General features: G+C 34.1%; 4 protein-coding genes across 6 annotated transcripts in view; all 4 read left to right on the forward strand.

The window, feature by feature from the left end:
* The first annotated feature begins 289 nt into the window (after nt 1-289).
* Nucleotides 290-2,917, forward strand: LOC111492645. Its single transcript, XM_023142029.1, has 2 exons — nt 290-649; nt 2,517-2,917. Exons 1-2 carry the CDS (start codon nt 361-363, stop codon nt 2,672-2,674), a joined length of 447 nt encoding a protein of 148 aa, XP_022997797.1. The 5' UTR covers nt 290-360; the 3' UTR covers nt 2,675-2,917.
* Nucleotides 2,918-4,502: 1,585 nt separating this feature from the next.
* LOC111492642 (E3 ubiquitin-protein ligase SINA-like 10) lies at nt 4,503-6,899 on the forward strand. The gene is made up of 2 exons (XM_023142023.1): nt 4,503-4,744; nt 6,034-6,899. The coding sequence occupies exons 1-2, from the start codon at nt 4,589-4,591 to the stop codon at nt 6,688-6,690; spliced, it is 813 nt and encodes a 270-aa protein (XP_022997791.1). The 5' UTR covers nt 4,503-4,588; the 3' UTR covers nt 6,691-6,899.
* Nucleotides 6,900-8,183: 1,284 nt separating this feature from the next.
* On the forward strand, nt 8,184-10,602 carry LOC111492641 (E3 ubiquitin-protein ligase SINA-like 10). Of its 2 annotated transcripts, XM_023142021.1 has the most exons (3): nt 8,184-8,435; nt 8,646-8,735; nt 9,686-10,602. In XM_023142021.1, exons 1-3 carry the CDS (start codon nt 8,280-8,282, stop codon nt 10,340-10,342), a joined length of 903 nt encoding a protein of 300 aa, XP_022997789.1. In that variant the 5' UTR covers nt 8,184-8,279; the 3' UTR covers nt 10,343-10,602. The 2 variants fall into 2 exon arrangements, with proteins under 2 accessions (XP_022997789.1, XP_022997790.1); XM_023142022.1 differs by lacking the exon at nt 8,646-8,735 and having other exon boundaries at nt 8,185-8,435.
* Nucleotides 10,603-11,732: 1,130 nt separating this feature from the next.
* LOC111492892 (methionyl-tRNA formyltransferase) overlaps nt 11,733-16,229 on the forward strand; it is a 7,098-nt gene continuing 2,601 nt past the window's right edge. For both annotated transcript variants that reach the window (XM_023142394.1, XM_023142395.1), the window contains exons 1-5: nt 11,733-11,989; nt 12,062-12,124; nt 12,232-12,366; nt 15,641-15,743; nt 15,932-16,002. In XM_023142394.1, the coding sequence (XP_022998162.1) occupies nt 11,870-11,989; nt 12,062-12,124; nt 12,232-12,366; nt 15,641-15,743; nt 15,932-16,002 (492 nt within the window). In that variant the 5' untranslated portion in view covers nt 11,733-11,869. The remainder of the gene's footprint in view (nt 11,990-12,061; nt 12,125-12,231; nt 12,367-15,640; nt 15,744-15,931; nt 16,003-16,229) is intronic.

Here is a 16,229-nt window from a genome sequence, read left to right on the forward strand (position 1 = left end):
TTTTTCCATTTTTTAAAAATATTTTTAAAATTTATCAATTTCTTCTCTAATTATTATTTTTACAAAAATTTAGAGAATAAATTTTATGAAAGGTAATTATAAATTTATTTTAAAGGATTTTCATTGATTAAATTTTACCCACATAATAAATAAAAACGAATATTTTAAGGGCTAAAATGATATTTAAATAGTTTATTTATTGACTTTTTAAAATTTTGTTAAAATGATTCGATTTTCTAAATATTATTTTAAGAAAAGGAAAAATCTATAATTTCAAGAATTTAATAAGAACCTCTGGTTTACCGATTCCACGGATTCGGCTCCTCAAATAGAAATTAGAACGAACTCCTGACTTCATCTATGACTGTTACAGAAATCTACCATTTCGGAGCAATGGCTCTAAATCTCCATTGTTGCTGTTTATCAGCTCGTTTCATTTCTTTCCATTCAGAAGTTAGAGATTTTCGTTCCGGTTGTTTGAATCGCACTTCGAAACTGAGTGCAAATTCGCCGAAAATATATAGAATCCGTAGCTCTGCGAATTCTAGCAATCAATTGACGCTTAGAACTTGCAGGAATTGCAAGGCGCAATTTGATCCTTCCCTTAATCATCCTCGAGCTTGCCGATTTCACACTGCTCATTTTGGAGGTAACGCCCTAAGTTGTTTGTAGTTCTTCCGATTTCATTTCCGCTTTTCGTTTCTGTGATGTACAATTTGAGTGTGTTAAAAGGTTTAGTTTCTTCTCTGCTTTTGATTTGATTATGATTTGTAGTCACCGTTTAGTCAGTTGTACAATGTGCTTCTTGATGGAAACTGGAAATTACATACTTCAATGTATGATTTTGTTTGCATTCCCAATAATCCTACCCTTAATAGGCATTCCATCTGTCCAATTATCTGGCTTCACCTAGAGTTTGCTCTCATTCAGGACATAACTCTTCTTTAGAGTACACCTCGTATTCGATAGAGCTCCACCACTAATCGCATTGTGGATTACACGACGTAGATCATTCCTTAGCATACCCTTAGCAATCCTCCCCTCAAACACACTTGTTTGACATTTGAGGATTCATCCACAATCCTACATGACTATGTCTATTTGAGACTTATCACTTTGTTAGGTATTCGAGAATTTTACTAGACATGGCTAAGTTAGGGGCATGGTTCTTATACCACTTATCATGGACATAATCTTCCTATCGTGTGATGCCATGATATACCCTCACTCGTGGCTATTCTTGAGGTGAACTCAAACCCCAACTTTTTCACCCTTTTTGTGGCTTCTTCGGACCTTAGGCGAGGTTCCTTTGTCCTCAATCAAGTTTTATTTCATGTTCAACGCAGCTTTCTTCGGACCTTATGTGATAGGTTTGCATTCCTAACCTTCTCTTCAATTACGTTTTGGTACTTATTTCATACTTATTTCATAGTTTAAGTCCCTAGTTTTTACTTACAAAATGCCATATTAGTCCTTAAAATTTTAACAAGTAACAACTTTGGTCCTGTCAGGACCAAAATGATTACTTTTTAAAATTTAGGGACTGAAATTGACATTTTGAAAATCAAGAATCATGTTGAAATAATCCTAATAATCGAGGAACCAAAATCTTAACATCCAAAGTTAGTTGTGTTTTGTTCAACTTCATAGCCATTTTGCGTTTCCATTTGTACAATTTAAATGCGTTTATTTAAAGCTTTGGTTGCTGCTCAGCTCTTGATTATCCATGATTTGTAATACTTATGTCATTTGTAATCAAGGTGCTGCTTGATGGACACTGTAAATTGAAGGTTTATAACCTATTCTCATCAATTTACTTTTGGTACTTCTTTTACTTCAAATACTTGTAGATATCTGTTCATGATGCAAACAAATTAAACTTGTGTTGTGTTAGGTCTCCGTTACATTATATACAAAAATATCATGATCAGGGGTTAAATAGTTTTTCTTACGAAGTTAGAAGTAGAATATATGAAAGATTAGTAGGAACTTCCTAAACTGAAATAAGTTAAAAAAAAATTGGATTTGGATCCAAATTCTAGCTCTTTACCACTGATGACTTTTGTGGACTCTGCAAGTAAAAGCCTTCTGCTTTCCTTTCTGATTGAGTTGCTTTAAACAATAGCTTTAATCGCTTGGATTTTGAAAGCATTTACAACAACGAAACAAAGAACAAAAAACAAATAGGTATCAAACATGGCCTTAGAAATTGTGAATAATTCAAACCTTGTGTATAACCAAATTTATGCTGACTGATATCGATTGGATTATCGAAAGACTGAGATTGACTGTGAAACTCAAAAATGTTATGTTGAATCACTCAAAACGAGAAGGTTTGAATAATTTTGAGGATTGGAAATAGACTACAATTCAATTTACTACTTCAAGTCATTCTTGATTTCTTTCTGAAAGTCCAAGTTCCAACTTCTCGAGTCACTACTTGATTCCTACCTTGATTTGCACGTATTTTCTGCTCAAAACATAACCTATTCCTGTGTTGTTCTTTCTTTATACAGGTGAAACAAAGCGTAAGTTTGAAAGTGTACACACAGGAGGAACAATGGACACTCCAGACTCTGGCAAAGTCTTACAATACTGGCATTGCTGTGGGTCTGAGGATCCTTTTGATCCGGGATGTACCGCTGCTCCACACTCGTCCTACGACGACGTTTAATACCATAGATCGAACCGACAACCTTTCTCAAGGTCCCCTTCTTTCATGCAAGTCTTTAATTTCCTTTTCGTCATGAAATCATGTGTACATATTCATATCCTATCTGAAATGTTGGGTGGGGTAAAAAAAGATTTATCATCTTTTATTTGGAAATTAAGAGAATATCATTTTCGAAGATATATAAGTTTCAATTTATGTCTTCCTATTATGTAAAATATATCATATTTTCTGGTCATGATTCTCACATATACCTCTTGAAACTGTCATTCTCAAACTCTGGATCATGATCTTTTCTTTCTTTCTTTTTGATGCAATAAATGGGGTATAAATGGGGTATCAGAATTTGAACCTTCAACCTCAAAAGAAGAAATATATCAATTACTACTGAGATTTATTTTTGCAGATCGTGCTTTGCTTCATCAAAAATATTAATATAGTTAATTATATACTAAATTTGTTAGGGGTGAAAGAGGAAATTCTCTCTGACAAAAGATGCGTCCATTACAATTTGTTTTCTTCAATTTTGTTATTGTCCATTACTTAAAATACCTATATAAATTAATTGAATTTACCAAATATACCTAAACACACCAAATACTCGAATTTCAAATTCAATGCATTTGCTTTTCGTTTTTATTCACCTAATAATTTAAAAGTTTAGGGCTATTTTTATCATTTCATTAGAGTAGAAAAAGGACCTTGGGGCCCTATAAATAGACGAGGGTGATATGTAGGAAGATCACAAGAGCACTGCTTTGAAGGGGGCATATGAAAGGAAGAAGGCAAAGTAGTTGTCCATACGTCGTCGTTTTGGGTGGTCAAAACAATGGTAACTAGCTTCCCTTTGTTGACTGTGGGTAAAAAGGTGCCTCTAAAGACGAGACTCCATTTAGTTACCGTCAGCAAAGTGGAAGCTAGTGCTTCAAATTTACCGTCGACCCATTTTCACCGTTTATTTTATTTTATTTTTTTAATATTTTCACCCTTTTGGTTTATTTTTAATTGTTATCAACAAAAAATAAAAAATAAAAAATCAGTCTTTTACCTCAATTTTTAACTGAGTTAAAATTTAACGTTAAAGTTGATATTTAGCGAGAGGTGAAATTTAATTTACACCCTCCATTGAAGTTTTCTTTTATTTATTTACTTTTAAATCTAGAACTATTCATATAACTATTGATTTATTTGATTGTGTTGGGATATATATTTTTAAGTTTAATTAGGGATTTTATCGTTGAATTTATGAATATTTTAATTGATTTGATTTTATAGTTATGTTGCATATTTTTTTGGTTAGATTTTAGTATATATTGAAATTCAAATCTCTAACCTTTATATATGTTATATGTTATGTTATGATTGACACGATTTCATGGATTTATTGCTTATTTAATTATAATGGATTTGAGTTTATTAATTATAAGACTCGGGAGAATTAATTTTTAAAAATTTTAAAGTTTTCACAAATTTATTAATTATAAAATTGAAATTTCATGATTTTTTCGAACATAAAATTTAAATTTGTATATCAAAATTAAAATTAAGTAAATTTTTTTATTAAAATATTAGATAAAAAAATCTAGGTTGTGGGACGTGGTTCATTCTAGAATTTCTATTATAAATGTATTTTAAAATGTTAATAATTTGAATACAAAAAAATGGATACCGAGATTTGAACCGTCAAATCCAACCAGGTCAATATTTAGTTTTTTTTTTAATGAACCTTTATTGATACGACCGCAGATAAAGTAGAAAAGAAATGAGAAATATAAAAAATGTTTTTTTTAAATGACGAAACTACCCCTCAATTTCGGAATAAAACTGTTTTTTTCACGACGGAAAGACTTGGATGATCAGAAAAGTCTTCTTCCTCACGGTCTGACGAAGAGAAGAGACTGACTTGTAGAAGAACAAATGGCGGATTCTCGATCATCGGACGGCGAAAAGGAGAGGCGGCGTTCGGTCAACTGTAGCAGAGGGAAGAACGAGGCGATGAAAGTCATATTCACTGATCCTCAAATTCTCGATTGCTATATTTGTTGCGAGCCCTTGTCAGTTCCTGTTTACCAGGTCCGATTAAGCTTTTTGTTCGCTTGTATCTTGCTTGCAATTATCGTTATTGTTAATCTTCTTGTGTCTGATGCTTTGTTCTTCTCGTCCTTCTTTTTTTTTTTTCTTTTTTCTTTTTTTGCAATTTTGACTACTGTAGTTCACTTAGTGTTTTGGCTGGAATTGACGATTTTGGAATCCTCCTTTCTATGAGGTTTTTAACTTATCTTTTTGATTATTTTTTGTTGACTGTGGATCTCCATCGGAAGTTATGGATTATGATAAAGAATTGAAGAAATATGGCGAAGTTTTGAACTGTTATTGGCAAAGTTCACTGAGTTATGCACGTTAGGAATCACGAACCTCCAAAATTATGTGATATTGTCACTTTTAGCTTCTATTAGTTTCCTCAAAAGACCTTGTACCAGTGGACATAGTATTCTTATTTATAAACTCATGATCTTTCTATTCCTTACCTATAAATTCAAGATTTTTCTCTAAATTAGTCAATGTTGGACTACTCCTTTCATTAATCCCTCGAACAAAGTACACCATAGAGCCTCCTCTAAGGTCTATGGAGCTATCGAATAGCCTCTCTTTAATCGAAACTCGACTCCTTTATTTGGAGCCCTCGAACAAAGTACATCATTTGTTTGACACTTGAGTCATTTTTTACACACCTTCAAGGCTCACAACTTCTTTGTTCGACACTTGAGGATTCTATCGACATGGCTAAGTTAATGACATGACTTTGAAAGCATGTTAAGGAATCACAAATCTCCACGAATGACATGATATTGTTCACTATGAGCATAAGCTCTCATGACTTTGTTTTTTGTTTTTCCAAAATGTCTCGTACCAATAAAAATAGTGTTCTTTACTCATGATTTTCCTCTTAATCAAAGACTACTTTCATTAATCCTCAACAATGGAATGAATTGTAGAACTGAAGTTATTAAATGTTTTGATTCAAATAATCTTTGAACATGGAGATTCTTCTGGATATTATGGGGACAGAGTCGTTAAATGGATGGGATTGAAATGAAATCTTTTCCTGAATTTGCCTATCTTGATACTTTTAGCTTCGTGTCTGAGCAAATGTCAGAATCAAGTCGTGCTTGACTTGGGGTTCAATCGTGTGGATTGTGGGATTTTCTTCATTGTTTACAAACATGAATTTGAAAGGATGAATCCAGAAGAAAATAAGCTTATATTGGTGTATATAGTATATCTCATTTTGTTTTCTATGCGTCTATTTTATTTCATAACATTTACTCTGGTGTTGAGATGTTGGTTGTTGGATGAATTAGTGTGAGAACGGGCATATTTCTTGCTCTAGTTGCTGCTCCAAAGTTCACAATAAATGCCCTAGCTGCAGCTTGGCCATCGGCTACATACGTTGCAGGGCGATCGAGAAGGTTCTTGAATCAATCAAGATACCATGCCAAAACTCAAAATATGGATGCAAAATCACAATGAATTTGAACCAGATAAACGAGCACGAGACATCGTGCCCATATGAACCCTGTTCGTGCCCTATATCTGATTGCTCTTATGTTGATTCGGCAGAGCATTTGGGGTCACACTTCAGAAAAAGGCACCAAGACTCAGCCAAAAGCTTCTTATACAATTCAAGGTTCACAATATGCTTGAACAGTGGTGATAGATATCGTATCTTTCAAGCAGAGAACGATGATGCTTTGTTTGTCCTGTCTTACTCGTTTGAAATCTTTGGTAATGCGGTTACTTTGAGCCGGATTGGATCTCCGTTGTCTGAGAAGAAGTTTTGTTATGATATCAAAGCCAAATCACAGGGGAGTGTTCTTTCTTTGCAATCAGTGGCGAAGGAGATCCAACGTTGGACTGAAGATCCTCCTTTCAAGGGATCGCTTTTGATTCCAAATGAGTTCTTCGGATCTTCTTCAGCCCAGACGATCTTGGAGATTCGCATTTGGCCTTCACGCTGAAGACAAACACTGGGGATCAACACAGGTGCGCATACATTTTTTGAAACAAAGCTGAATTATTGTTTAAACTGAGTTAATCTTTGCATCTGTGTTTTCTTTGTTTTTTTGGGAAGGACTTGGTGCATACTTTTGTGCATATATATCTATATGGGTTTGTTGAACTTTTAATTTTAATTTTGTATGGAATAGAACATTAAGCTTGCATAGGTTTGTGAATTTAGAAAAAAAAAAAAAAAAATGTCGAATGGGTCCCTGACGTATTGGAAACAAAATTGAAAGCTTGAGGATTTTTACATACAAAGTAAAACATTTATAGACTTTTTAAAGTCTAAGAATTAATTAGACACAAAATTGAAAGTTAGATATTTAGATTGTTGAGAACTAACAAAAGCATGGTGATTCAAATTTACAAATTTACCGTTGCCTATTTTTCACGTTTTTTTTTTAATAAATATTTTCACCCTTTTGGTTTATTTTTAAATGTTATTAAAAAAAGAATATATAGTTTTATGTTTGATTGAAAAAGTTGGAAACATTTTAAAAAAATGTTGAACGTTTGATTTTTTTTTTTTTTTTTAATTGATAGATTTACTAAACAAAAATTTGAGCATTCAAGCATACAATTCAAATTTATATTCATTCAGTTAATTTTTTTTAAAAAAAAAGTTAATATTCCAAAAATTTAAAATTTTAGAGTTTTCATCAGATTTAAATCTATATACAATAAATCAAATTCAAACTTCAAACTTTTTTTCTTTTAATGTTTTATAAATATTTTAAAATCAAACTTAAAATAAATAAAAAAGTTATTTAAATGTTGGACAAAAAGCCCTTTTGGTTTATTTTTAATTGTTATTACAAAAAAAAAAAAAAAAAATTATGTTTGATTGAAAATGTTGGAAATATTTTTAAAAAATGTTAAATCTTTAATTTTTTTTTTAAATTCATAGATTTACGCCTAAAATTCAAATTTATATTCAATAAATTAATTTTTAAATATTTCAAAATTTCAAAATTTTTCAGTTTCTTTTAAACATAAAATTTAAATAGGTAGGGAGAATATTTGCTAAAATTACCGCACCTAAATTATGTATTCTAAAATCACAGCACCAATTTTCTATTTATAATCAAATAAATTACCATGATACGTAAATAATAACAAATAGAAAAAACTATATGCTAAGTACGTAAATATCTATATATTTGCATATATAAAATATATATGTAACTCTATTTTATGTTTTATAAATATTTTAAAATTAAGCTTAAAATTATTTTTAAAAAAATTCTTTAAATATGAGACAAAAAGTTGAGGCCGCGGAACGTAAGGAGGTTACTGTTTAGCTTATTTATTTTTAATGAACCTTTTATTGAAACCACTGCCCAATTTTTCGGCGTACAAAAGAAACGAGAAACAAAATAAAAAATGAGATTTTTAAGAGACCAAATGACGAAACTACCCCTTACTTTCGGTATAAAAATGATTTTTCTCTTAACAAAGACTTCAACCATCAGAATAGTTTACTCTCTCAGTCTGAAGAAGAGAAGAGGCTGACTTGAAGAAGAAGAAGAAGAAGAAGAAATAAAACATGGCGGGTTCTCGATCATCGGACGGCGAAAAGGAGAGGCGAAGTTCGGTCAACTCTAGCAGATGGAAGAACGAGACGATGAAAGTCATACTTACCGATCCTCAAGTTCTCGATTGCTATATTTGTTGCGTGCCCTTGTCCGTTCCTGTTTACCAGGTTCGATTAAGCTTTTTTTCCGCTTGCATTTTGCTTACGATTATCGTTCTTGTTAATCTTCTTGTCTATGATGCTTTGTTCTTCTCGTCCATTTTTTTTCTTGCAATTTTGACTACTGTAGTTCACTTAGTGTGTTTGCTGGATTTGACGGTTTCCAAATCCCCCTTACTATGAGATTTTAACCTTCTCGTTTAGAAGTTTATTGTGCAGACTGTGGATTTCCAATGGAAGTTATGGATTATGATAAAAATTAAAGAAATATGCCGAAGTTTTGAACAGTTATTGGCAAAGATCGTGGAGGTATGGATTGTAGAACTGAAGATATCAAATGTTTTGATGTAAATAATCTTTGAACATGAAAATTATTCTGGATATTATGGGGACATAATCACAAATGGTTGGGATTGAATTGAAATCTTTGGTGAGGATTGTTGGAGTCTACGTTGGCTATGAGGAAGGCTATGAGTATATAAGCAACGGATACTATCTTCATTGGTATGAAGCCTTTTGGAGAAACCAAAAGTAAAGCCATGAGAGCTTATCACATCATTGTGGCCCACATGTTCCTATCAAGTAGTATCATAGTCTTATTCTTATCTTAACTTAGCGGTTTCCATAGAATCCTCAGGTTTCGAATAAAAAAAGTTGTGAGCCTAGAAGGTGTGACTTAGATGTCGAACAAAAAAAAAAAGTGAGCCTCGAAGTTGTAGTCATAGTGAAGATCCGTGGTAGAGCTCTATTGAACTAGCAATGTGCTCTAGAAAAGAGGAGTTGTCTAAAATAGTGTTAAGACAGACACGTGACTATTAAAAAGAGACGCAATAGTGTACTCTGTTCGAAGGGAGGATTGTTGAGGATTGTTGAAGTCCCACATTGGCCAATTAAGATGGAAGACCGTGGGTATATAAATAAGGGACACTATCTTCTTTGGTATGAAGCGTTTAGGGAAATCAAAGGCCAAGCCATGAGAGATTATACTCATACTGGACAATATCATTCTAATGTGAAGGTCCCTTGTTCCTATCAATCTTGCCCTGAATTGCTTTTCTTGTTACATTATCTCGAGCAAATGCCAAAAATCAAGCTGTACTTATTTGATATTTTTTTCACCTTGAACTTGAAAGGGATGAATATAGAAGAAAATAAGCATATATTGGTGTATATAATCTCTTTTCTTGTTATCTTTGAGTCTATTTTATGTCATATAGCATATACTTTGGTGCTGAGATGTTGATTGTTGGATGAATTAGTGTGAGAATGGGCATATTTCTTGTTCTAGCTGCTGCTCCAAAGTTCACAATAAATGCCCTAGCTGCAGCTTGCCAATTGGCTACATGCGTTGCAGAGCGATCGAGAAGGTTCTTGAATCAATTAAGATGCCCTGCCAAAACTCAAGATACGGATGCAAAACTACAACGAATTTGAACCAAATAAATGAGCATGAGACATTGTGCCCATATCAACCCTGTTCGTGCCCTTTATCTGATTGCTCTTATGTTGATTCGGCAGAGCATTTGGGGTCACACTTCAGAAAAAGGCACCAAGACTCCGCCAAAAGCATCTCATACAATTCAAGGTTCACAATATGCTTGAACAGTGATGATAAATATTGTATCTTTCAAGCAGAGAACGATGGTGTTTTGTTTGTCCTCTCTTACTCGTTTGAAACTTTTGGTGATGCGGTTACTTTGAAAAGGATTGGACCTCGGTCGTCTGAGAAAAAGTTTTGTTATGATATTAAAGCCAAATCACACGGGAATGTTCTTTCTTTGCTATCAGTGGCGAAGGAGATCCAACGTTGGACTGAAGATCCTCCTTCCAAGGGATCGCTTTTGATTCCAAATGAGTTCTTCGGATCTTCTTCAGCCCAGACGATCTTGGAGATTCGCATTTGGCCTTCACGCTGAGGACCAACATTGAGGATCATCACAGGTGCACATTCATTTTAAAACAAAGCTCAATTATTGTTTAAACTGTCTTAACGTTGTTGGCTGGCTCTGATCTTTGTCACCTAAACTTTCTATCTGGGGGGGAAGGACTTGGTGCATGCTTTTGTGCATATCATCATCTTTTATCATGCATATCCAGTAATAAAATGCATCTTTTGTGTATGATAGATGGATAGCATATTCAACATTGTCCAAAATTAAAGAATTTATTACACTTACAATTGAATTTTGTATTGAATATAACACTAAACTTGCATAGGTTTGAGAATTTTTTAAAAAAATGTGGAATGGGTCAATGACATATTTGAGGAGGCTCATTGGACAAAGTAGAATATTTATGAACTTGTTACCAAGTTTTTAAAGTTTTAAGTATCTATTAGTTTCCTCTATATAACACTAATTTCCTTTGTTTCTAGAAATAAAAGAAAGTACTCCAAAGCTCATAAGAGTAACGAGCTATGTTTTGAAACAAAATCATCTTCGAATGCCTCCTTTTTTAGTCAAATGTGTTGCACATGGATTGATCGAGGATCTCTAGACTGGATATTTTGAATGATTGATCATGAAGCATTGGAAGAGGTTTTACTCATTGATTTGAAAAGCGAATTAGATTGGAAGTTGAGTTTTGAAAATTTTAACTTGAAGTGGAGACTTCGGGCTTGTTTGATAAGTAATTTAGGAATATATAAACTTGTTATGTGATTTTCTTTTTCTTTTGAATTTAACGGCATGAATTCGAACTTTTAACCTTTTAGTCGATAGTACATAACAAGTACTACTAAATTATACTTATTTTGACTTCTTATTTACACGTTCACATTGAATAACATAAAGAGACAAAAGTTGGATAAATTTTTTTAAAAAAATCATAAATAAATTTTGGAAGCAAATATTTGTTAAATCAATCAAACACGTCGTAATATTATAATTGATACAATTATTAATTGATGTCTTAAGCGATATAGAATAAGGTATGTATTCAATGTTCATTTAGTCGGTAAAATTTAAAAATCACCTAACACTGACTTTAAACTTTCAATTTTCTTTAACCTTTAAAATGATGTTAGAGGTTTTTATAGAAAGAAAATTATTATTATGAAAAAAAAAATAACTAAATTTAATTTTTTGCGAAAAGATTATAAATTTCAAAGAATATTGAAAATGTTCACAAAATTGAAGTAAATAAATCTAGTTAACCTAAAATTGAATATTTAAGGATTTAATAATTGAAATAAATAACTTTGAAATTAAAAAATAAATCTTTTTTAGAATTTAAAGAAATACGAAATTTATAATTTGATCAAAATAATAAAAAGAAAAAGAGAAAAAAAAAAAAAAAAAGTGAGCTTTGGAAAATCAATCCAAGCGGGATTTCCCATCTGTGAGTTTCTGAGTCACCTTCTCCATGGCTGGTTGAAAGTGGATAAACAGTGAAGAGCCAAGACGAAGCCGAAGCCCCAATCCGCCATTGAAGGAACTACATCAATGGCTTCTTCGCTCTTTTTTCGTCGCTTTTGCTGTTTACATTCAGCAACTTCTCCTTCCTCCTCCTCCTCTTCCGTTTTCTCCAAGAAGAAGCCCCTCGTTTTCCTCGGTTCTCCTCAGGTTTTCTCTTCTCTCTGCAGCTCTTTCTATTCTCCTTTCTTTGTTTAATCGGAAGAAATTCCTTTTTCCTAGGTCTCGACTACAGTTCTTGATGCTCTTTTTAACGCCTCTTTCGCCGCCGATGCAGCTTTTGAGGTATCCATTACCATTTTTCAGCCGTTGGCTCTTCAATGCAGTCTTGTATCTGGTCGATACGAATCTCTGAAATGTAATTTTGATATAACTACTGTTAATCCATTTAGGTTGCAGCTATTGTTACTCAGCCACCGTCTAGAAGAGATAGGGGGAGAAAGATGATGCCTTCTCCAGTTGCGCAATATGCTCTTGATAAAGGCTTCTCTTCTGACCTTATTCTTACACCTGAAAAAGCTGGAGAGGTAATGTTACTTTTTATTTGAAGTGAAGTTGTTGTAGATCATGTTAAGGAAGAAGTGTCATTTTAAGTTATTGCTTCTGCTTGCCATGATGATAGAAACATCTGAATTTTGAAAATGTGGAAAGTTCTAAAATATTAGCATGGTGTGAGAGTACAAGTTTACAACGCTGGGCATCAAGTTTAGCTCTTACTTTGAAGAATGACCTTGTATGTTTATTTTGTAAATGCATGATAAATTTGTTGTATTTATGAAGACTAAAAGATATGGTGGATGATCATCCATTCGCCATTGGTTACTGCTAGTCTATTTCTTTTTTATTTGTGGTAAAGAGATTTACCTAGAATTTTTTGATCAACCGTGAGATCCTACATTGGTTGAGGAGGAGAACGAAACATTCTTTATAAAGGTGTGGAAACCTCTCCCTAGTAGATGAGGGTATCACAATATAATTTATTTAATAAATGAGTGAGTTACTAACAAACAACTTCTTATTACTTGACCAAGTAGTGCCTTATCCCAGGTTTCTGATCTTTCTATACATGTTTGTTTCTCTTCCTCCTTGGCTCTTCTTATCATCACCGCTTTTGTTTCATTTTCCTCTGGCTTTTCCTGTGTATTATCCGAAATAGTCAATTCTGTGTTTTTCGATATCCAAGGTCTAAAAAGCGTTTTTATTATTCCGGGAATATCAAAAGAAGACAAAACATCTTTGGCTTGTCTGTCAAAAAAAAGATAAGAACGTACAGTTGCTTGAAGCTGTTTGCAAATACCTGTTTTACGTCTTTGACAACGCATAGAGCCTTTAATTACGTCTCGATGAAAATCCGATAGTTGGGAATATCGTAGCAAAACAATTTCGTCTGATGATTCGTCAGAATCATCAGTATTTGTGATATCAATATCGTGGTTTGTGATATCAATATCTTGATTTGTGATATCAATATCAATATCTGGATCTTCAGAGTTTAGATTGTCGGTAAAAATTACGACACGTTTGGCTTTTCTTGAACGAATTTGATGATCTTGCGCCGTCTTTTTTTTGTCTTCTTCATCTTCTTCGTCTTTTTTTTCTTGTTCTTCTTCTTTCTCCCGGCGTTCTAACTCGTCGATTAATTTGTATGACCATCGAGGAGCTTCTTTATGGATTTCTCTTAGTCCAATCGAGTTTTGAGGACTTGCTTTATCGTTGTCAGGGGTTATAATTGCATCGAATAAAAATTTGAAATATTTTATTCGATCTTCTGACTCAATTTTATCTTCAATTTGTGGGTAATTAGTATTAAGAAAGATAGTATGAATCTTATTTGTCCAAACATTCTCACTATCATTTTTTCTAGAAGTTCCATTTATCATTGAGAATGAAAAAAAACTGATTCGTCTGCAGTAAGGTCCGCTCAACAAAGGATCATATGTTTTTGGTAAATAGTCGTTTTCAGTTTCATCATTACATAATTGAGTCCTTTTTTCCAGTACATCCCCTACTCTAGCTGGGGATCCCTTATCCAGAATTTCTATTCTATTTATCAATTTTTTGTTTAAATTTTTTTTTTTTTTTTTTTGTTCATTTAGATAATTCCAAGAATTATCCAATTCATCAGGAAAAAAGTGACCAAAGATATCTTTTTTTTGTATCATTTCCAAAAAAGTTGATAGACTGGGTGGATATGTAAAAACTATTTTGTCTTTTTCGTCACTTTGGCATGTATAAAAAAAATATTGTACCATTTCAGTTCTAACAACATTTTCTAATCTGTTATTTTTTATATATCGAAGTGGACGATTCCATCATTTATAGTCGAAAAGAATAGTCACAAGAGGTTTTTCAAACTAGAAGATATCTTTTTCGTCTGTATCTAAATCTATCAGCATTTTGTAATTTTCTTTATTTCCATCCGGAGGGTAAGAAGTTTCATAAACAGGTCTTTTTATCTTTTGATAGCGTGTCCTTTTAAAGTGGAATTCATCCTTTGTTTTTTCCTTTCCATTCACTCGGATCTCTTCCGTTTCATCGATTTTGTCCGGATCCTCCTTTTCTTCCGAAAAAAGGGAAGGAGAAGTATCTTCTTCGGTGGATCCCTCTTGTTCCTGTTTAGTCCCCTCCGTTTCTTTCAGTTTCTTAGTAAGAATGGGTGACGGTATTCTGCCTAAATAGTAGACACAGGTAATAAATAAGAGAATACTAAAGATTCGAGCCATAGAATTTCTGAATTCTGACACAAGGTACTTATTAGATCTAATAGAATTATTTTGCTGTATCCAGACTAATATCAATCCAACCCATTTCATGAATAAAATGTGACCAATTAACCAACCAACAAAACTACTTGTTACAAATAACATCTTGTTGTTGCATCGAAACATAGAAATGTTGACTAATCTGACTAACATTGAACTTGGTAAAATGAAATGGTTGAATAATTGAAAAATGAGATTATTCAGGAATACACATTGAATGCTAAGATTACGCATTGAGTTTCTGGTAGTAGATCCATAATCAAAAAAGTGNCAGGTAATAAATAAGAGAATACTAAAGATTCGAGCCATAAAATTTCTGAATTCTGACACAACGTTTTAAAAACCTTGAGAGGAAACTCGAAAGGCTCCTCTCAAGGGAAAGCCCAAAGAGGACAATATCTGTTAGCTGTGGACATGGACCGTTACAAATGGTATCAGAGCTAGACATCGAGCGATGTGCCATCGAGGAGGCCGAGCCCCGAAAGGGGTGGACACGAGGTGGTGTGCCAGCAAGGACGCTGGCCCTGGACATGAGGCGGTGTGCTAGTAAGGACGTTAGGCCCTAGACATGAGACGGTGTGCTAGCAAGGACGTTGAACCCTGGACATGAGGCGGTGTGCTAGCAAGGACGCTTGGCCCCAAAGGGGGTGGATTGGAGGGTCCCACATCAATTGGAGAAGGGAATGAGTCCTAGATAGCAGATGTATTTTAAAAACCTCGAGGGGAAGCCCGAAAGGGAAAGCCCAAAGAGGATAATATCGGCTAGCTGTGGGCTTGGGCCGTTACATCAACCTTGTCTCATTTATTTCTTTGCACATGCACGCACAATAATACTCTCAAGGATATCCCAGTTCTATTTTTCATAAGACCTATTTTTTTTGACATATTCTCACTTCTGCCTATGATCAATGGTGACAGTTTTTAGACTTAGTTACAGTAATACTATATTTGAAACTTTTGAACCTTGTGTAACGCTCTTGTTAACGGAAAAGTTTTGTAAGCCATGTAGAATGCTCTTTTTCTTCTTATTTTCTTGCAGGACAAATTTTTGAGCACCTTAAAGGCTTTGCAACCAGAACTATGTATTACAGCAGCATATGGGAATATCTTACCGACCAAATTTCTCAATATTCCAGCATTAGGTAAACCTAAATTTCTTGTTGGTATCCAAATTAAAACACTGTCATTGGAAATACAGTCTGAACTAGAAGAGATTAGAAGAATCTTTCATGAGATGGAAAGAGAACCTGATCAAATTTGGGAGTTGATTGTTTTTCTTCTTCCTCTTGGAGTCGTCTAAATAGTCGTTTTTGTAATTATGATCCCTCAGGGACTGTCAATATTCACCCAAGTCTCTTGCCATTATATCGTGGTGCTGCACCTGTCCAACGGGCATTGCAGGTTGCTTATGCTTACAAGTTGATATTTGATACATTGAATTCTATTTAACAATGTCTTCAAGTAGTTCTAACTTGTAAGGTTCCCCCCCCCCCCCCCCCCCCCCCCCCCCCCCCCCCCCCCCCCCCCCCCCCCCCCCCCCCCCCCCCCCCCCCCCCCCCCCCCCCCCCCCCCCCCCCCCCCCCCCCCCCCCCCCCCCCCCCCCCCCCCCCCCCCCCCCCCCCCCCCCC

Source organism: Cucurbita maxima, unplaced genomic scaffold (genome assembly GCF_002738345.1).
Source record: "Cucurbita maxima cultivar Rimu unplaced genomic scaffold, Cmax_1.0 Cma_Scf00018, whole genome shotgun sequence".
Lineage (NCBI taxonomy): Eukaryota > Viridiplantae > Streptophyta > Magnoliopsida > Cucurbitales > Cucurbitaceae > Cucurbita > Cucurbita maxima.

Bases quoted from the DNA above. Each gene is read 5' to 3' on its own strand.
- LOC111492645 (XM_023142029.1), top strand. From the start codon at position 361: ATGACTGTTACAGAAATCTACCATTTCGGAGCAATGGCTCTAAATCTC. The intron at 650-2,516 runs GTAACGCCCTAA...TTCTTTATACAG, and splicing joins TCACACTGCTCATTTTGGAG to GTGAAACAAAGCGTAAGTTT.
- LOC111492642 (XM_023142023.1), top strand. From the start codon at position 4,589: ATGGCGGATTCTCGATCATCGGACGGCGAAAAGGAGAGGCGGCGTTCG. The intron at 4,745-6,033 runs GTCCGATTAAGC...TGGATGAATTAG, and splicing joins TGTCAGTTCCTGTTTACCAG to TGTGAGAACGGGCATATTTC.
- LOC111492641 (XM_023142021.1), top strand. From the start codon at position 8,280: ATGGCGGGTTCTCGATCATCGGACGGCGAAAAGGAGAGGCGAAGTTCG. The intron at 8,436-8,645 runs GTTCGATTAAGC...TTTATTGTGCAG, and splicing joins TGTCCGTTCCTGTTTACCAG to ACTGTGGATTTCCAATGGAA. The intron at 8,736-9,685 runs GTATGGATTGTA...TGGATGAATTAG, and splicing joins TATTGGCAAAGATCGTGGAG to TGTGAGAATGGGCATATTTC.